Genomic DNA, 20,929 nt, shown 5'->3' on the forward strand with positions numbered 1-20,929 from the left:
TAAAAGTCAGAGAAGTACAAAGCAGCTGCCTCCATGTTTCTCAAGGTAGGCCATTTTTATCCAGAAAGTGGTACCTTCTAAGACTGTACCTCAGAGACAAAATTATTTCTCCACTCTAGCCCTGAAACATGAGAAACAGTCTGCCTCAGGCACTAAAAGACAATAAACTACTCACAGGACACTCCAATCTGTAGGAAAGGGTTAGGATTTTGCTAGTGGCATGGTCTCAGCAGCAGTAGAATCTAGGCAATAATTTGAAGTCCAGTACAGCAAAAATTATGCTGAATGGTCAAAGTACTTCCTGTTAAACTCCTTCTTAGTGAGCTGTTGTTTTCAAATGACTTTGGAATTTGTTATTAGTTCTTTTTTCTAGAAGAGTGAAGTGTTAGTTCAGCTGTAAATGAACACGATTAACATGGAGACTGCAATCTTCATCCTTAAGCACATGGTATGAGCAAGTTTGTTCCACTGCAAGGGCATGGTAGAGTGTATATATCTCACTGCCCTGTGCTGTGGGGTCAGATTTAAACACTCCATGATTTGCTTCATTTGTTACTGTAACTTGAGATGCAGTAATTTGTGGTAGCAACCAAAGTAGCAGTTGTGGATTCCAGTTTTCACTCATTTTGACTGGTACCTTCCTTCTTTTCTTTCTTTCTTCATCATGCAACATTGAACTCTATTTACTCAGCTGTGGCCTGGAGACAGGAAGGAGCAACGTGGTCATGCACCAAAACTGCCCTTGTTTATTCCAAGCAGCTCTTGGCAGACAATGTGGTGCATGGGCAAATGTAATTTTCTGCATGGTCTTCACTGACCTTGCTGTAGGGGACAGGAAAACAGTGATCACAGCAAAGTGAAGACACCTCCTAAGGTCTGTGGTGATCCCACTTCCTGTATAAAAGGTATCCAACTATAGTCTGAAAAATTGGTATGATTTGTTGGTCAGGCGCCTGGGGTGTCTACGGATGAGTTGTGTTACAGCCTAAAAAAGTCTGCCTCTGTACTTCAGTGAATAATTTGATGCCATTTCCCCAGGCATAAGAAACAAAAGATTTCTTTAGAGCAGGAACTTCTCTGCACCACTTCAGCTTTATGGGCAGTTCCTGTCTAAATGGACCATTTGCCCAAAGATTGAAACTGTAATTAATTCCACTTTTATTGACAACAAACTTCATTCTCTAATGTGCTGGTTGGAGAGGATCTCTGCCACCCTTTCCCAAATTCTTTCTGAGCAGACTTCTGCTTTTATTCTATATTGTTTTCTTGTTTTATGGTAGAGGAGTAAGGATGATGCTGTGATTAGGTATGAAGAGAGAGAAGAAAAAGCATAAATTTTTATAAGTTTTAAAAGTATCTTATTTTACCAAGTGAGACATCTCTATTTATGCCTCAAAACTAATGCTCTCTTAGGGCCCAGTTACCTTCTCAAGCTGCTTTTGTCTATCAATCAGACAGGGACTGAGAAAAAAGTGCAACTTTCTCTGGAAACCTCATCCTTCAAGAAAAACCAACCTCAAACTCCTTCACCTTCAGAGAGAAAAGATGAGACTAAAAATCGAAATTAATGAAAAGGGCCTTTGCTGATTAAAGCAGGCAGATTATCCTCCTAGAGCCTGTCTGTTCTGAATGCATGAAAGACGCTTTGTATACTGCTGGACACCACACTGTGAAAATCTAAAGGGGATCAAAGCAGAGAAACAGATATATCTGGGCTAAGTAGGGAAAGATAGAGAGGGTAAGGTAAACAGATTTAACTTTAGCTAAATGTTAATCTGTTAAGTAGATTGAATAAAATACAGTATGAAGAAAGGGTTATTATAATGGCCTGTTGACAAATAAAAGAAAAAATAATGAGCAAGAGGTATAAGGATGCATAAATAGGAATTTGAATTTAACCAAACAAAAAATGGAAATTAAGTATTGCGTAAAGCTTTCAGTTGGTGTGACTCCTTCAGACTAGCATGTAGACATTTTAGCAAAGATCAGAAATTTATTTCCCAGCATTATTCAAAGCTAGATTTAGAAAGCCTTGAAGAGTAAGAGGTCCATACTATCCTGTTCAATTATGACCAAGTGTCAGTTTCAAAAAGAGCTTTTTTATGCCCAAATTCTGTTTTCATGTAACCTGCTTCCTGTGCTGGGCTTGTGGAAAATCACAGAATCATAGAATGGGTCAGTGACCACAGTGGGTCATTTGGTTCAACCTCCCTGCTCATGCTAGGTCATCCTAAAGCACATGACGCAGGATTACATCCAGATGGTTCTTGAATATCTCCAATGAGGGAGACTCCACAATCTTCTTGGACAATCTGGTCCATGGTCACTCCCACAGTAAAGAAGTTCTTCCTTTCTTCCTTCTTTCCATGTGGAATTTCCTGTGCATCTGTTTCTGCCTGTTGCTTCTTGTCCTACTGCTTGGCGCCATCAAAAAGAGCCTGGCTCCATTCTCTTGGCACCCTCCCTTCAGATACTTATAGACATTGATGACGTCCCCTCTCAGTTGTCTCTTCTCAAGGATGAACAGGCCCAAGTCACTCGGCCTGTGCTCGAAAGAGAGATTCTCCAGACCCTTAATAATCTTTGTAACCCTCCACTGGACCTGCTCTAGGAGCCCCATGTCTCTCTTGTCCTGAGGATCCCAGAACTGGACACAGTGCTCCCGATGCAGCCTCACCAGGGCTGAGTGGAGGGACAGGATCACCTCCCTGGACCTGCTGGCAATGCTCTTCCTTATGCACCCCAGGATCCCATTGTCCTTCTTGGCCACAAGGGCACTGCTGGCTCAGGGACAGCTTGTTGTCCACCAGGACTCCAGGTCCTTCTCCACAGAGTTGCTTTCCAGCAGGTCAGCCCACAGCCTGTGCTGGTGCAGGAGGTTGTTCTTTCCCAGGTGCAGAACCCTACACTTGCCTTTGCTAAATTTCAGATGGTTCCTCTCTGCCCATCTCTCCAGCCTGTCAAGGTCTTTCTGAATGGCAGCCCAGCACTCCAGGGTATCAGCCATTCCTCCCAGCTTTGTGTCATCAGTGAACTTGCTGAGGAATCCTCTATCTCTTCATCCAAGTCATTGATGAATAAATTAAACAATATTGGGCCCATTATTGAACCTTGGGAGACATGAAACTTGCGTGTACCTTACATGACCAGATAGTTTTCTTGAGAACTTAGGTCATAAATCTTGGTGATACTTTTCTTGATGACTGTTGAGTTAACAAGATAATAGTGAACAAAATTTTCTTTCTTCTGTGTTGTGTCATGAAAGAGAGATAGTGAGCTGAAAACTCAATTCAAAATATGCATAATCCTGTTTATGGTAATTGGGACTTTTTCAATATCTTTTTGCAGTTATACATAAAACTTGGTGATACTTTCCTTAAGGACATTCAAGGAACTGATTAACTAACACTGCAGGAGGAAATCCCACCGTTCCACTGAATTCCATCATTAACACAAGCTCAGGTACACATAGACTGAAGCACCAAGGTCATATCTGCAATAGAGAACAACTCCTGATTTGTTTTTTGACAAGAAATGACAGTACAAACAAGGTACATATGCTCCAAGGCACCTGTAACTTCAGTGCAGTCACAGAAATTTAATTCTGTTCAACATTCAAGTTCTGGAAGAAGAGAGGTTCTGATGTATTTATCCTTACAATAGATTAGGTTCTACAGATCCCTGCAATGGTATTGTAGTTCTGCACAGGCTGGGACTTTTGTGTGTTACAGCAGATTTCTGACTGTAGAATTGGCTGTTCCAGACAGAAAAATCACCTTTTCATAGCATGACCCTAAACCCAAGGTGCTTCATTAAATAGAAAGTCTTTCCAAGAGCAGTGCAAAGTATAGTACTCTAGAGAGTGTTTATAATGGATGTCAGAGTGTCTCAGCTATGTTTTTCAGCCATGGGGCTTCCTGAACTGAAGAGAAAAATCATAGCTCTTGCTTCTCTTTCCCCCACTTCCCTGGCTAACAGTGAAGATAAAGGAAAAGTCTGTAACTTGATTTTGGGACAATCTTCCTGCAGTATTTCTTTAGTCAGCATTGAAAACATTAATTTGACTGGGTTGGATGTTGCAGTGAAATGTCCCTTTGATACTGTATCCTGCCTCTTGAAATATCTGACAAAGATGTAACATTTTCTCTTGCTTTTGTCAAACTGCCAGGCTTTGAAGAGTTGTGGAGATAGGGAGAAGCCCTCATCTGCCAGGGCTCAGTATTGGGGCCAGTCCTGCTTAATCTCTTTAACAATGTTCTGAACAAGGGGATCAAGTGCCCTCTCAGCTAGTTTACAGATGACACCAAGTTGGCCAAGTATCGATCTGCTCTCTGCAGAGGGATCTTGAGAGGCTGGATTGATGGGCAAAGTTCCAGGTCCTGCACTTGGGTCACAACAACCCCATGCAGCGCTGCAGGCTGGGGGAAGTGTGGCTGGAAAGCTGCCTGGTGGCAGAGAACCTGAAGGTGCTGGTGACAGCAGCTCAACATGAGCCAGTGTGTGCCCAGGTGGCCAAGAAGGCCAGTGGCATCTGGCCTGTATCAGCACAGTGTGGCCAGCAGGACCGGGGCAGTGATTGTCCCCCTGTACTCAGCACTGGTGAGACCACACCAGGAACCCTGCATCCAGTTTTGGGCCCCTCCCTATGAGAAGGACATTGTGCTCTCTGGAGCACATCCAGGGAAGGGCAACGGAGCTGGTGAAGTGTATGGAACACAAGTCTTGGGAGAAATGGCTGAGGGAGCTGGGGTTGTTTGGCCTGGAGAAAAAGAGGGTCTGGGGAGACCTTACTGCTCTCTACAGTTACCTGAAAGGAGGTTGTAGTGAAATGGAGGTCAGTCTCTTCTCCCAAGTAACAAGATTAGAGAAAATGGCCTCCACTTGTGCCAGGGAAGGTTTAGATTGGATATTAGGAAAAATTTCTTCACTGAAAGTGTGGTCAAGCATTGGAATGGCCCTCAGGGAAGTGATGGACTCACCATCCCTGGAAGTGTTCAAAAAACATGTAGATGTAGTGCTTAGGGATGTGGTTCAGTGGTGGACTTGGCAGTGTTGGTTAATGGTTGGACCTTACTTACTCTGTGATTCTAAGTTGTGGCTGTCATCTGAAACAAGATTAATTATTTGGATGAAAGCCTAATGAAGACTAACATGTTTGTGGCAAAAGAACTTATGCTCTGTACCTCAGTCCCACTGCCAGTGCCCTTGAGATCCCCTCCCTGACTACTGCTTGGCTCTACTTCCACCTCTGGCTCTTTCTTCCATACTTTGCATTCTTCTGTATATAGAAGTACTGCAAAATTGCTGCTGTTCAGCTAGTGGTCTTCTTAACTCCAGTCCACAGCCTTTTGGACTGTGAACATACAATCATGTAGGGCTTTTTCACATCAGGATGTTTCCATTCCCTTGGGATCCTATAAGCTTCCCTAAGAGTCACCTCTTTTAGACTCCTTCTGCTGAGCCACAGAGTCCCTTCTTGACCAGTCTTTCACAAAGATGCTCTCTAACACATGAATCATTTGATTGGTTTTCTTGTGTTTTTTGGATCTTTGTTCTGTGCTTCCTATAATACAGTGACCAGATTTGTACACATTATTCCAAAAGAGACCATCCAGCTGCCTTACTGAATGCCAAAGTAATAACGTCTGTGGTTTATACTCTATAGCCTTCCATACACAACCCAAAAACCTTGTTTGCCTTTGTTACTGCTGCCAGATGTTCTGTGGATGATTTTCAAGTGTATTGTGGGGAATGTCACCATGCCAGTGAATTTCAGCAAATTTAAGCAACTTTGAAATTATTCCTTTTTCCACATGGTTGTATTCAAGTCAAACAGAACTGTGTTCTCACTTGAAACTGCCCTATTTTGGTTACTCCTTTTTCACACTGAATCACTACCTGTTACCAGTTTCTCTGCAGGAGCCTGTTCAATAGGATTTCCCCTTTATCAGGCCTCTTTCAGATTGTGCTGGGAACTCCATTTGAAGAGCCCAGCTCTGAAGGTCTAGGGAGCAGTTACATTGTCTTTAATACCCAGACTACTTGAATTGGAAGTAAAGGGAATATGAAGTTTTTTTCCTAGAGAGGAAGCAAGGGGAGGGAACAGCCTATAAAAGAATTACAATGTTCTCACCTCTCTTTCCCTGCAGATTTGCTGACTGCACAGGAATACCACTGCCTGCTGCAGCTGCTCTGCCCTGACTTCCCAATGGAACTCACTCAGAAAGCAGCAAGGTGGGTCCTCATTCTCTCTTTAAAGGCAAGATTAGTCCTACGTGCATGGACTTAGGAACTAGACCTGTGGGTAAAGGCATGACCAGGGACCTTCAACTTTTAAGGTTTGGGAGAAAAGAGACGCTATCTTTTGAGGTTAAGAACAGGGTGTTTCTCTAGCAATGTGAAAGAGTATATATTTAAGATACACAAAAACTGAAATATCAGTGCAGAATGCTGCTGTTGGCTCTATGTTCACATGAATTGCAGATAAAAGAATGTTAGCCAATATGGTTTTAACTGACATGATTTTTAAACTGTATTTCAAATACTGTTTACCATTCTAAAATGTGTTCCACCTTGCCCCAGCTTCTATGGTTGATCACATTTAAGCACACTAACCTCTGAAGGATTGCCAGTGTTTTAAAGTATGTTTGGTAAGAACATGGTAGCTAATCTGTTTGAAATTTTCTTTTAATCTAGACAAGGCAAAAAGCAGATAGTTGGCTCAGGGCATTGATAATGTGATATGGAATTTTTTACTGATTGTGCTTGCTGATTCCAGTGCAGCCCAGGCAGTTGATTATTAACTATCTGATATTGAAAACTTAATAAGGTACACACATCTGTTCAGTTGCTTGTCCCCCAATGCCAGACTAAAAAAGAATGCTAGCCCTGTAGTAGAGATATATTTGCTGCTTCTTTCATAGAGGTACACAAGCACCAGTCCTGTGTGCTGGTGTGTATTTCATAGGACTCCAGCTGAACTGAGCAGGAATTTGTGATGGTGCATGCAATGGAGACTTCAGCATATCTACACATGTTGTGATGTTTGTGTCAAGGAATTTAGTCCACAAGGCTGCTGTAAACTAGAGGCCCCATTCAGGGGCCTGCTGCACTGTTGTGCATGTGCCATAGAGACAGACAAGCTGGCTTTGGGAGCAGGTGTTGGAGAGAAATGAGATCTCCGTCAGAGGCACCCAGGCTCAGGTGGGGGTGACCTCACGCCTACTTTTGGCTGGCTAGAGATTTACTTGAACTCTGTAGCAAGCTGATCTATTTGAACAATTTTAATAAAACTTGCCATATTTCTAAACTATCTTTCTCTTTGCTTACAACTGTTGCTCACACTCTTGTCCTTTTTCTGGTCTGTACTTCCCATTGTCCGCCTTGGTCTCTGCCTGTTGGAAGGGCGAGCTCTGCAGACTTTCTTACAGCACCAGTTGATCAAGTCTTTGCAAAACATGAGTGTCACATGCAAACCTACAGACATTGTTCCTTCTTCAGTCTGCACACCCCCAACGGATTTGTTGCTAATTTTCTTGGGAAAGGAATTAAAGAAAGTAGCAGCAGGAGTAGCCACAGCATTCAGTGATACAGCGAGGACCTGCACTGATGCTGCTGGGAAGAGGGCAGTTGTAGCTGTAGTCTCAGTGCTGCATGATTGAGATGATCTCACGGCATGGTGCAGTCCGCTCATCCAGGAGCTGTTGCTACGCACTGGTAACAAACACTAGGACTAAGATCAGGAAATGTCTAGAACATAAGAATGGAGGCTGCAACAATACAGGTTTTATTCACATGACATCACAGAGCTCCATTTTTCTGTTCCTGGTGCTACACAAATGCAGAAGTCATACCCAAAAAGTGAACCAGGGTATCTGTGTCTGTGAGATTTCTTGGATGTTTTCTTCTTCAAATGGTTATAGCCATTAGCAGATTAAAGACTTTAATCTACAGAGATACCTTTGAGGTTCAGAGACACCTTTTGGCTTTCTGAAGAAATTGCAGGACAGAAAATGAAGGAGTTTTTCTGGTTTGATGCCATGATTTTAAGATCTGTACCTGAGCACTGATTTTTCTATTGTAAGAGAAACAAAAGGAACTCCCTGCACACATTTGAGTAGTGAGAGCCAAGAAGTTCACCGCTCCTATGCTGTTTTATTTGGTGTGGAAGCTCATGTTGCACTGATCAGTACTAATGGAACTGGGGCTTGAAATTCAGTACCCCTATTGTTAAAAAGATTGCCTAAGAATGCAGATCTTGCCTGTTTTGTATATTTTGCTTATTTTTGCCTCCATGTCTCAGTAAATAAACCAAGTCTCTGAAAACTCATTTGAGCCATCCTGGCTTTGAGACAGATTGTGTCAGTTAGCCTTTAATGGTAGCAGAAAATGGTAAAAGTCCTTTCAACTTACCTGGTCTAGAGTTTGTCCTGGGAACATCCTGTCTAGTCTGGATTTCTGAGATTTTACCACAATCAGTAGACCATAAAGTTTCCCCACTGGCACAATAGCAAGGCTTTCCTGCCAGCCAAACCCACTTGAACCCTGAAAGACCACTATACCCTCTACCAGAACGCCACAAGTGTAGGCATTTTTATTCAGTGCTTTCCAAAGTTCCTCCTTGATTTTCATTACTCATTGAGTGCCAACTACTAACTTTTTAAACACAGCTGTGGCTTCAGGGCTTAAAGTCTAATTTGGATAACAAAAAAATGAATAAAAAATGCCTTGAAATAAGAGATACCTGATGAACTTTTTTGAATTGCAGTTCAGGCTTTCAGATTTTGTCCTCAATTTTGGTCCTGCTGTCTAGGTAACAGTCTGTGGCTAGGTTTTTCTCCTTGACCGATATTTCAAGGAAGAGGTGCAGATATGTTGCATATGATGCTCTCTCAGCTTCCTTGAGTGCTCAGTCAGCTGGCTATGTGGGGGAATTGCCAGCTGCAGTCCATCTCCTCATAAATGATTGTCTTGGATTTAAAGACTTCTCAACATTTCCGGCGTGCAAACTCCTGGGCCAAGCAGAATCAGTAACCCAGCACCAGAGTGCACCTGCTTCTATTTAGATGCTTCTCTGTCACATATGTGCTGTACAGGCTTCCGCAGAGGCTCCTTGCTGTCTTTAACAGCAAAAACTGTCCAGCAAATTCTCATGTGTACTTTCTCATGCTCTCCCCCAAGTAAGAGACTGGGACCTGGTGCTGCAAAGCACTGCCATTGACCAGAGTTTTAGATTTAACAAGTGAAAAGAGTTTCTTATTATGAAGGTGGTGTAATGTTGTCTCTCTGCATAACAAATATCTAAAACCACTCTCCACTGTTGTTTTCCTGCAACTTTGAGAAGAAAGCTTCGGTGCTTTGAGGGTATCTGGGAAACAGACCATCATTTCAAAGGAGGGAGTGCAGCTCATCAGTGATGTGGCCAATCACATTTCCAGTGCTTAAATAGTGGTTGGAAATGCCAGTGGCTGAGCAGTATTGCCTGAGAGATGAAGATGCTCTGCCTGCCAGCTTCAAAGCCATTTCCTTGATGTGGCCACTGACAATCTCAGTAACATGCTTATTAGTGAGAATTAAGAACTGAAGCTACTGCTTCTTTAGACAGGAGGAGAGGAGGCTTCTGGAATGTAATAAATAAATCAGAAGCACTTTGACATCTTCAAAGGGTTTTGTTTTAAATACTGGCTTTTCTCCTGGGGACCCTCTTAGCCCCAGTCTTTCTTCTTTGAGATAATTAATTCAAGCTGCTCTACATGTTTGATTTTGCCACAGTGAACAGAACTGGTCTGAGTGGCAGGGAAGTCTTGCAAGATCCTGTGTTCTTCTAGGTCAGCCTCCCACACAGCTCCCTGGAGTCTTTTACATGAGACAGAACAGTGTTTCCCCAGCAATGTGTTTAGACAATTGATGCTGCAGGAGTTGGTGCGTAGATTGCATCTGGCCCTGTGTTCAAAGGGTCCTACTGGATGACCCATACTTTGGCTATAATGAACTGACAATCCTCAGATGGCACAGTGTGCCAGGTACTGACTGTATGGGTTCAGTAGACCTACACACAATTGAAAAGAAATACCAGTTGCCTTTCTTTAGCATTGCCTGAATACTCTGGGGTTTTTTCATCAAAATGGAGTATTTTTTTCTGTTTTACAGTTTAAGCTGTCATTGCTCAGATGAGTTTGATTGTCCCCACTTCAGAGACTGACCTTTTTATCCTTAAGTAGTGGTAGCAGTGACCAGAGCATTATTTTTGTTTTCATTTTGATGAACATTTTTGTCCTGAAATCCACAGGTTTTTTTCCTGAAAGGAGGAGTTGAACTTTGCTATCACTTATATTTCATCTTTATGGCCTGTGGCTGGTATTTTCCATATTCAAGAAATATGCTTTGAAATAGGGACTCATGTAGCTCCCTACATGCACCTACAGCTTAGCAGGGAGAAAGAAGACTGTCCCTGGCCCAAGAAGTCTTCAGTTGTCATGAAATTTGACCTGATAGTCAAATAAGAGACCTGATATGAAAATAGACCAATTCTTTTATCAGGAAGGGAGGATAGGGTGTTCACAGTGTGCTGATTGTTGGTGCAATGTTATTTCCTTTGTAGTCAAGTAGAGTTTGTTTGAGTATAGATGGTGAATTGCAACTGTTACAATCTTTATGAATCTGAAAAATATCCCAGTTAGATGAATTCTGGTACACAGAGGGATAGCATGAGTCTTGTTCTGCTTACACCAGTTTACTACTTGTGTAGCTGTCCTGTCTGTAGTCAGTTAGTCAGAAGCTGGACTTTGATGATCCTTGTGGATCCCGTTCAACTCAGGATATTCCACAATTCTATATAACCATGTGAACCAGCCTTGCAGTTTTTTGTGCCAGTGTTTGTTCCACCATGTCCACTAGGCTTTGAATGTCACACTGCTCTGTTCACACTGTAGCTGAAGTGTGTGATTGACATTCAGGATCTTCTCCTCACTCCAGGTTCTTAAGCTGCCTTTGTTTCATAGTAGGGCATCCACTTCCATGCAGCAATGGGTGTTCCCATTCCTCTCTCCTAACTTCTTATACTGAGCCACTAGCAATCCTCAGTTGCACATAATTCCTTGGCTGCACTTTCTCAAGGTCTGGGGTTCCTGGTTACAGACTTCAGTTTTTTTGTAAATGCTAAACTGTTTCTCTTATCTTACAGGATTGTGCTGATGGATGATGCAATGGATTGCCTGATGTCTTTTTCTGATTTCCTCTTTGCTTTCCAGATCCAGTTCTACTACTCAGGTAAATGTGGGGAAGCTGTTGACTTCTTCTCCCACTTGTAGCATTACAACTTTACAGCTTCCCAATGTTTGCACTTTTTTGACACGTGAAAGGATATGGTTTTTCACAGAAAATATATAGCTAATGGAATCTACTGATGAAAAGCATTGCTGATGTCAAGAGATTAGGAGACTTAATGAGCAGGTTCCAAATTTTTGTGAGTAACTACATACCCGCAACTGCTATGTCTTATGCATGTATTTTTCTTGGCCTTGAGACATAAATTTCCAGCTTTATCTAGACTATGTTAACACCTAACAATTAACTTTTACTAGGAACATTTTTTTCCCTTTCTTTAAGGAAATTATTAAATCCTAGTGGAGACAGGATAGGAAAAGCCCACAAGCTAGTGCCTTTTAAGGGAAAAGGAACTGCACAAATATATATATAATTCTTCCCCTTAATACTTGCCCAACTATGAGCTGGTTTCAACCCAGAGAGTTTCTGAACTGGATATAATTTTAACGGGTTTAGGAACTCTTAGTGGACTCCACTCCCAAGAACTTCTCCAACAGCTTCCCCTTGAAATCACATAAAATTGTAACCTCCGCACCTCTTGGTGAAGAGTTGCACACTGTCCTGTAAAGAACCACCTCTCTTGTTTGATTCAAGGCCCCCTAGTTGGAAAGCAAAAGGAACAGATAATCCATATGAACATTCTTCATGTTGTTGGTCATTTATCGTATTTTATCCCTCTTCCTGAGTCTGAGTTTTAACTAGATGGGATAGTTCTAAAATTCTTGGCAGGAAAAGTACAAATCAAATAATATTGGTTTGTGTGTGTGTATTTACTTATGCTTACCCACACGTATATATCTGTAAAATCCCCAGGTATTTTTAAACTTAAGTTCAGGAGACAAGGTGGGGAAACTTGGATGAGCAAGCACCATTCAGGTGCTTGTCCTGTATGGGAAGACTGCATTAAAATACATCGGTCTGTTCATCCTAGCCCCTCTAAATTGTGATTGAGGAACGAGAATCTCATTCAGGACAAAAAGAGGGAAGCATTAGATGTGCTCCCAAGCACTGGGGACTGCTGGCATGCCACTTTCTCATCTGCTGGCACACAGCAGTTTCTAACATAAAGCGCATGGATTTCTGTCCACTCACACTGAAATAGCTCCCTCTGATGGACATAGCTCACAATTGGCCTCGACCAGGCGAAACAGGCCAGGTCTGGAGACACTGGCTAGAAGCTTTTGTGAGCATAGTCTGTGGTCAGAGAGTAAGCTTGGGTGGCCTTCCGAACTGATCCAACCTGTGAGTTCCCATCATTCTAGCAGTCAAGAGTCAACTGCTATCCCTAATACAAAAATCTCTTTTTCTCAATACTTCTGTGTATATACTTCCCTTGTAACTGCGCTGTGCATATCACAACTTTATCCATGACAACTCACTGTAAAAAACCAGTTCAAAATGGTGATTTTGAGTTGGGCAGAACCAGGCTTGTAATGCCTTTAGTCAGGGACAGAAAATGTGTTTGGAAAGTTTTCTCTGATATAACAAATATTTCCATGGGGCTGCAGAACCTCAGCACAGTCTCAGGGCCTGCTGACATCCTGACTTTCCTCTCCACCCACCTCACGCACAGCATTGCACTTCCATTCACTCGGAACTTAAATGCCACTGGAGTACTGGCAAGCTCATTCTTGTGTACCCACACTCAAAGATCCCATCCCTGTCCTGTTCACCGAGGCACAGTGCACACACGCAGCCTGTCATACACTCTCCCACCAACCCACACACATGCAAACCACTCCAAATGGAATCTAGATTTGTAAACTGCTGACCACATCCATAAACAAACTTGTTTAAAATTAGACTCCTGCAGTAAACAGTGGGTAGTATGAGGAGCCTGGGGAGAGGCTTTCTGCCAGCTCTAACCCTGACCTGCCCTGGCCCTTCCTCTAGATCCTGTGTTATATTTACTTTGGAGCAGCACAGAGGCAAGCTGGGATACAGCCTGGAGCCCTAACTAACTTGCTCCCTTTCCTCCTGTTGCAGTTCAATACAGTTTGCTCCCAGCTTGGATGAGTTCTTAATCCGTGTCAAGAGGTGGAGAAGGAAAACATTTTAGACTTCACAAACTAGTTTTGTGTTTGACATTAGCTTTCACGCTTCTCTGTTTTATCCATGTGCTAGCTAGCCTTTGTTCCCTTGAGATGAATCTTCTCAACAGAGTGAGTGACCTCTCATAATCATCCTAATAAGAAGACAGCAACTTCTATGGAAATGGCTGTATGGGCCTGCATAATATCTGTTCTGAATATGCAGGATGCTGTAGAGTTGTGCTTATTTCCAGTTGGTGCTATGTACAACATAGAACAACAGTTTAAGCCACAGTCCGGTAGGTCAGGAGGAGGCTTTGCCAGTTCCCACCCTGAGTTTTAAATGGCTTTCTGTTGTTTTAGAGTTCCTGGAAAGTGTGGCTGCCATTTATCAAGACCTACTGGCTGGTAAGAATCCAAATACTGTGATTGTGCCAACATCATCCTCTGGGCAACATCGGCAGCGCCAACCCCCAAATGACTGCAACCCACTTGAAGGAGTAGAGGCATCTCTCTTCTACCAGTGCCTGGAGTCCTTGTGTGACAGATCAAAATACAGGTACGAACGGAGTCTAAGATATAAATTTCAAGTCTGTTTCTCTGGAGACACTTTGTAAGGCTGAAGCTGTGAAGAAATAGAGGACTTTGAACAAGCTGATATTCACACATGGATCTCATTGAAGAAGTATGAAGGGAAACATCATAGCTGAACAGCTTTAACCAAATGAGAGAAACAATTTCATGGACCACAGAAACATGGGGTTTGGACTGGTTCTTGAAGTAATAGATTGATTTGGGTTTCTGCTCTCTATCTCACTTCTGCATTGACACCTTCATCAAGGAGAGATGCATCATGAGTTACCTGGAGGGGCTAAACAAGTGCAGTTGTGTTCTTGGGAGTTCAAAGAGCCCACTGGGTGGATGGAGTATGAAGTCTTAGTACCTAGGCAAGTTCACACTGTCAGTCTGTACCCAAGGCTGTGTTGGAGCTGATCTCCAGCTACAGATCCCTGGCACAAGACTAGCTTTAGTTCAGCAGGGAATGGAGCAATAGCAGACTTTACTGTGTAGCTTTGACAGACACTTTCATCATAGTTTCTTGCAGGTAATGAGCATACACCCTCCTAGAAGGTCATGGTCTAGAAACACAAAATAACTCAGGACACAATTCCACCTGATTTCTGTGTTAGGTTTCCAAATCCAAATTTGTAATCCACAAAATTACCACTGAACTGCTGTCCAGTGCTACAGATGTCTAAGCATGGAGTTGATGAGTTGTTTTGTTCCTTTAAACAACAAAAGCTCTACATTCCTTGTATGTCCTGAGAACTTGAGATGGGATGAGTACTGTGGGCCTGTCTGGTAGGTCAGGCTTTGCACAGCACTATGAGGGGAGCCATTCCCAGCCTTTCATGCCGTAGCTCTGTACTCAGTCAGGCTTTGGTAACCACTTCTGCCTGAGGGATCACCAGCCCATCCCCACATCTCCCAGGGATACCACTACACCAATGACTGTTCAACACTTCCTCTTCATGAGGCAGTTTGATTTTGCATCAAATCCTTCAAGGAGTATTGGTCAAGAGCAAGAATCACCATGAAGATACTGCTTAGAACTCAGGACCAGGGGTTACGGTGAGTGTAGAAGAAGGGTATATGCTAATTTAGTCCTCACCTAAATAGTGTTCTCTGACATATTTAGGCTATCATTGGAGAGGTTTTCTTGCCCCTTAGATGACTATCACTGATAATAGTGTGATAGCAGCATTGCTGAAAGTGTTCAAAAATGTGTAGATGTGGCAGTTAGGGACATGGTTTAGTGGTGAACACAGCGGTGCTCCATTAACCACTGGACTCAGTGGTCGTAGTCTTTTCCAAACTTAACACTTCTATGAAAGTTTATTGACTTCTCAAAGAAAGTATTTCCCAGAGGATTTTTGAAAGAACATGCTAGGGCTTGGCATGCGTATGCCTCTGAGTGCATCTAGGCTTTTCTCACTGTGCTTGGAATGAAGACAGGTAAGACTGCTCCTGGGGATGTCCCCCAGCTCAGAGATGTTGCTTAACAAATGGGGAGCAGATCCAGTGCTCAATAAGCAAGCTGCTGGTTATTTGTTTTAAACTGAGTCAGGGCAACCTGACAGTGTTAGAACAGGTAAAAGGGTTTATTTCTCCAGTTTGAGCTGGGCCTTAGAAAAAAAAAGATTGTAATTTGGAAGACAAGATGATCTCTGTCTCTCCTTTCCTAGCTGTCCACCTTCTGCTCTTGTGAAGGAAATGTTGAGTAGTGCACAGAGAATGACCTTCTATGGATTCCTTATGGCTCTTGCAAAGGATCAGGCTATCAATCGAGCCCTAGGTAAGACTCCTCTGAATGATACAGCTCTAGATTTTCAGTTATTCTGTACTTCGGTGGAATTTCCTTTGTAATTATGACCCACATTTTACACTGTCAGGAAGTGAGTGAGGGAAAGTTTTTCATCTTTTTGTTGATGGATTAACTTTAAAAGCACAACACTGTGCCTGTCTGCCTGAAGCTGTGGAACTTCCTCAAAGATTACTGAATGGAGGTGCCATCCTATGTTTTAGCCCTTTGTGCTCCCACAGATTTTAAATGGCTGCTCTCATCTATAAGAAAAGAAGGCATACCTAATGGAAAACCTCTTCTGCTTCCTTGTCTCAAAGGTTCAAAGCCCAGTCTTTCCTAGCTCTTCCCCACCTTCCCTCAAGGCAGTGTGATCTTGCTAGTAGCTATCTATGGCCTGCTGAAAATCTGATCATAAAACACAAACTGCTACAAAAATCTGTACCACACTGCTGTGGGAACCACAGGGATTACCAACCAGCATCTCACTGCTTGTTTCTATGTTGTGCTGGTTTGGAGCAAGGAAGCAGTGTTGCATTGGCAAAGGACAGTAAGTAATCCATCCATAATTCACTCACGGTTTCATATTTCCCCCATATGCCTTGCTTGTGCTCTTCCTCCTCTTACAAAGAGGAACTGAAATGGCTTTTCTGTTTGACAAGACTGTATCCAGGAGATAAATTTAAATGGCAGGAGCAGGGAGGGAAGGGTATGTGTGGGGGGGTGTTCCCAAACACTCATCTTCACTCATCTCCACTCAGCAAATCACCTGGCCATTACAGGTAGGCTCTCTCTGTCTTTGGGTAAGTATCCTCTTCCTCTTCTTCTAGGCTTGAGTATCTGCCAGTCCCTAATTGCAAAAACAAAACTCAATGAAAAGGTGTACCTTGCCTGAGGGCTGCTTCTTTTGCACGGGTGTGTATCATAGTACAGTAAAAGTGTGCCTTCCCTAGCTGAGCCCCTCCTTACAGCAAACCATTTAAGCTGCTGGGGCAGGGCAGATTATATATCAAAGGTACATGAATACAGCCCTGCAAGCCCCTCTGCAAACAGGCTTAGAAAGCAGTGTATTCACTGGGAGGAAGAGGATGCCTGGATGGCAGCAAGCAAAATCTTTTTTTCCTTTGCCCTATGAAATCCACTTCTAGGCAAGCACAAAGAAAACAGATGAAAAGAAAAAATAAAGTCCTGCCTACAGCCTCCATTGTGCCATCTACAAAGTGAGTGGGTTTTCGTTTCCATTAATGTAGGCCTGTCCTCTGGCCCTCTGCCAGCCTTCTGCTGAGGCCTCTCTCAGAGGAGGGGCAGCAGCCACAAGTCTGACAGGTGCTAGTGTTTTGGCAAGGAAAGGAGGATTCTTTTCCTGGTGTCTTTTAATCTCCCCTGAAGGGTGATTTCAATAAGTCTTTGGTCTGTAGGGGATCACAAGCTCCCCAAAGCCCTTTGGCGAGGGCCATTTCAGGCATAGGTGGTTTTGGTCTGACAAAGCCAGCAGCTCCTTTTAAGGAACAGGGATAGGGATTAAAGCAGCTTGTTCAGGTTGGGACAGTGCTGATGAGTTTGCCAGGCAGACTGGAATCTGCAGTGTATCTCCAATGTCAATGTTGATTTGTGAATTCTTTAAGTGCCATTTATCAACTCTCCCAAGTAAGTCTTGTGCCCTAGAGACTTCACTGTGCATTCTGCAACTACAGAAACAAGTTAAGCTTTAGTTGCTTATTCCTTTAATTGAGCCCATGGAAAGAAGCAGGCTGGGATGCTTCTGTGGATCTCCTGACACTGTTTTGCAGTGCCAGGGTTTCCTGTTCATTTGCAGGAGTAGACCAGAACCCAAAAAAATGGGGGAATGAGTTCTGATCTAAACTTACTCTAGTTTTCGGGCACTCATTGCTACATTTTTGATGACTGCTGCCAGCCTGCCTCTGTGGGACGAGTGGCTCTCCAGCCTCTCCTTCAAGAGCAAGGTAACACAGCCAGAAAACAGATTTGTGTCCCCACAAGGAATACAAAGCCCCTTCTGAAATGTATTGAGTGTAGCACCCAGGTCTCCTGAAAAACCGTAGAAAGAACATTCCTCACTGTACCGTTGGTATAGATTATCGAATGGGTTTTTTGTCCTGGTGTGTAGTGGTACTCTCCAGGCTCTGGTAGGCAATCTCTGTGCTGTTCTCTGTCATTTCTGTGCTGGCTGATCACACTTTCTCATGACCCCTATACAAGGTGGAGTTCGTTAAAGAATTAGGAAGGAGGGCTTTCCTAAGAGCCCCATCTTCCTTTCTGGCTCTGCTAAGGTCCCAGTATTTTCAGAGAAGAGCAAGGATCATCAACCAGCTGTTCTAGTCCTGAACTATACCATGTCCTTCATCTGGAGTAGGGTTTCTAATGTGAAAAGGAGCATGCTGATCTTATGCTGAGAGGGTACCCAAGTACTGGCCCAGCCTTTCATGCTCACACCCAGACAGCAAGCAGCGCCAGAGCACAGTTCATCCACACTCAACTCCTGTCGACAACGTGCACGAGAGTCAGACCTGACTTTCCTGAGTTGCAGGGAAAGCACAAACCTTAAATGTGTGTTGTGTTTCATCCCCAAGATCAGTGTGTGACAAGAAACACAGGTGGCACAAAAATATAAATTTCCCTGGGTGGTATAGCACGTGTTTCAGGCTGTGGCACTGACAACACCACAACTATTACTCTTGTAGGATCCGGGACTGGTGACTATACAGGACAATGAGCAAAAGCCCAAAGTTGTCAGACTACTCTGTAGTTTTGTACAGTGAATGAAAACTGCCAATCCTCAGGGTTGTAGGAAGTGAGACTACTGAGGCTGCCTCCCATTTAGTCTGAGCTCAGCTACAGCATGTGTGAAAGACACAGAAAATGGATCATCATTTTTAATCTATGATCCTCAACATTCAGTGTCCATTTCTCTAATAGGTATAAAGAAAAATGTTCCCTGTCTTGCAGGCCAGATTTTGGATGCTGCTATGGCTTGAACACTTTTCTTGAAGAATGAATAGCCTAACTCTGCTCTGATACTTCGTTGGTTGTTGTTTTTCCCCCCAGGGGCTCTGCCAGATAAAGGAGACTTGTTTCTGGACCCTGCCATGGATCAGGAACTTGAGAAATTGTAAGTGGAATTGCCTAAACTAGGAGATAAAGCAACAGATTAAGGGTAGCATGCTAAAGAATAGTGTAATAAAGTACTGTCCTATTCCTCTGCTACACTACAAAACAATAAAGCAGCTAAAAGAGCACCCTGAACAGGAAGGGCTTCTTTGTGGTGCCTCAGTGCAGTTAACAAAAAATCCTTACAAAAGTCTTCAGAAACAGAGGGGAAGAGTGTGACTCAAAGAGGGATCTAGAGGAAGCAGCAGTCTCTAATGAACAGGGAAACTTTGGATGGTGAAAAGTAGGAGTGTTGGAAGGAACGAGCTCAGTCCAGAAGGTAAGTTTAAACAGGAAAAGGTTCCCACAGTGAGTCTGGGAGGTACCAGTCCAAAGTGTTCCCCCTCTATGCCATGAACATCTTTCCATCCCTGTGCTAGTTTTAAGTCTTCCTCCCAGGTTGACTCCAAAAGTGCTGCAGTAAAAGTTTATGCAACATGCTGCCAAGCATTTGTCTTTTCTCTTTCAGGGTAGCTCAGGTTTCAGGGCTTTCTGTCTCTGGTCCTGCCAGCTCCAGTGCAGACACAGCAAATATGCCCGTTCGTAACTCGCCCAGGATTAACTCACCCTGGAAACCTCTACACCATCGTCGAAAAATGGATGCTGAGAGTGAAGGCTCCAATGAAGAGACAGATTCCTCTGAAAACTGAAGGTTGTGAGGGTGGGCACCATTCCCATCTTGGGTTTCTCCAGAACCCACTGGAGGAACAGCTCCTCCCAGAGCATCTGCTCTAACAGTGGGTTCTGTCTGCGTCACCAGTGTGTGTGTGTGGCTGTGCTAATCCCCGGTGCCGGGCTCACCCATCTTTTCCCAGGAACAACTTGCCTTTTTCTTAGCTCCAAATCGGTGCAGGAATAGCTCCTCTGCAGAAGCCGTTTACAGCTAGAGAGTTATGCTTCCCTCTGCTGGCAAGCAGGACAAGGCAGCATCCGCCAGCTCTGCCACCAGGGAACCAGCTGGGTATGCTCTCACCGGGGTGCTCCCTTCCAGTTCCGCAGTTCAGCACCTGCTGAAGCAGCGGGAGTACTACTGCAGGCCGCTTGCCAGTGTTTTGTTGTGTAGCTCTGTTCAGATTTGGCCCAGATAACAGAGTGGTTAAATGGCCAGCAGCAGCTCTGCACTGGTGTTCTACTATTCTTCCCAGTAATGCTGCACGTGCATATGATCAAAGGTAAGGAAATTCCTGAAGTTCCTAAAAAGGGCAGCTTACATATTGCCATGCAACCTGTCTCTGCTTTGTGCTTTCTCCTCCATGTGTCCAAGACTTGCCAAAGCAAATACAGCAATTAAGCTAGATTGCAGTAAGTACTGCATGGTGCTGTCTAGCTCCACTGCTGTACTGAGTGCCCTTCTGTGAGGTTCCCCCCTCTCTCCAACAGCACGCTACATTCATTTGGAAAAGTGAATTTCAGAGGATTTGGAACAGAGGGAGAGGGTCTTTAAATTCCTTGGCCACAGGTGCTATGGATTGCAAGCACGCTGCTGGGTGGGCAGAAGCACTAAGGGAAAAGGAAGCAGTTCTCAAATGAGATCACATTGGGGTTTTTTGTAAATATTGGTATTGTTGTAGCAGCAGCGTAGCCCTTAAAACTACAAAAGTAAGTAGCATCACATTGCATTAATGGCAACCAATGCAGCAGTTTTAACCTCCACAGACCCGAACGCTTTATCTAGCCCAGCTCCTGTGCCCCAGCTTCTATAGACTGCTTATTTCCTGGGGAACTTCCGTTTCTCATGCTTCTTTGGGAGCCTCCTTGCTCCTCCTGGTCATGAAGCGCTGCAGCATGGGCTACCAGGGGCTGGTAACCCAAAGCTTGTACCAGGGTGCCGGCAGGGTTATTTATTTATTGTAAGTTAAATTATTTATGATCTGTGCATTCTCTCCCAGCTCAGTGAGTGGCTGTGACAGCCTGGCAATAAAGCACGCTGTGTCAGGCCTCTGCTGCGTCTGGGTCTTCGGGTCTTCTGGACTGCCCTGGCCCCTCCTCAGGGGGAGCGGTATCTGGTGGGCAGGACCAGCGCAGGGCTCCAGCCACCTTCCAG

The 20,929-nt window shown here is 43.8% G+C and overlaps 1 protein-coding gene across 1 annotated transcript in view; it reads left to right on the forward strand.

Annotated features, from left to right (window-relative positions):
* The window catches only part of C5H11orf49 (chromosome 5 C11orf49 homolog), a 92,130-nt gene extending 71,306 nt beyond the window's left edge, over positions 1–20,824 (forward strand). Inside the window, exons 5-10 of the mRNA XM_010413051.3 lie at positions 6,150–6,234; positions 11,183–11,268; positions 13,719–13,914; positions 15,602–15,711; positions 18,784–18,847; positions 19,355–20,824. Coding sequence (XP_010411353.2) covers positions 6,150–6,234; positions 11,183–11,268; positions 13,719–13,914; positions 15,602–15,711; positions 18,784–18,847; positions 19,355–19,535 — 722 coding nt within the window. The 3' untranslated portion in view covers positions 19,536–20,824. The remainder of the gene's footprint in view (positions 1–6,149; positions 6,235–11,182; positions 11,269–13,718; positions 13,915–15,601; positions 15,712–18,783; positions 18,848–19,354) is intronic.
* Positions 20,825–20,929: the final 105 nt, after the last annotated feature.

The sequence above is a fragment of the Corvus cornix genome, chromosome 5 (assembly GCF_000738735.6).
Source record: "Corvus cornix cornix isolate S_Up_H32 chromosome 5, ASM73873v5, whole genome shotgun sequence".
Taxonomy (NCBI): Eukaryota; Metazoa; Chordata; class Aves; order Passeriformes; family Corvidae; genus Corvus; species Corvus cornix.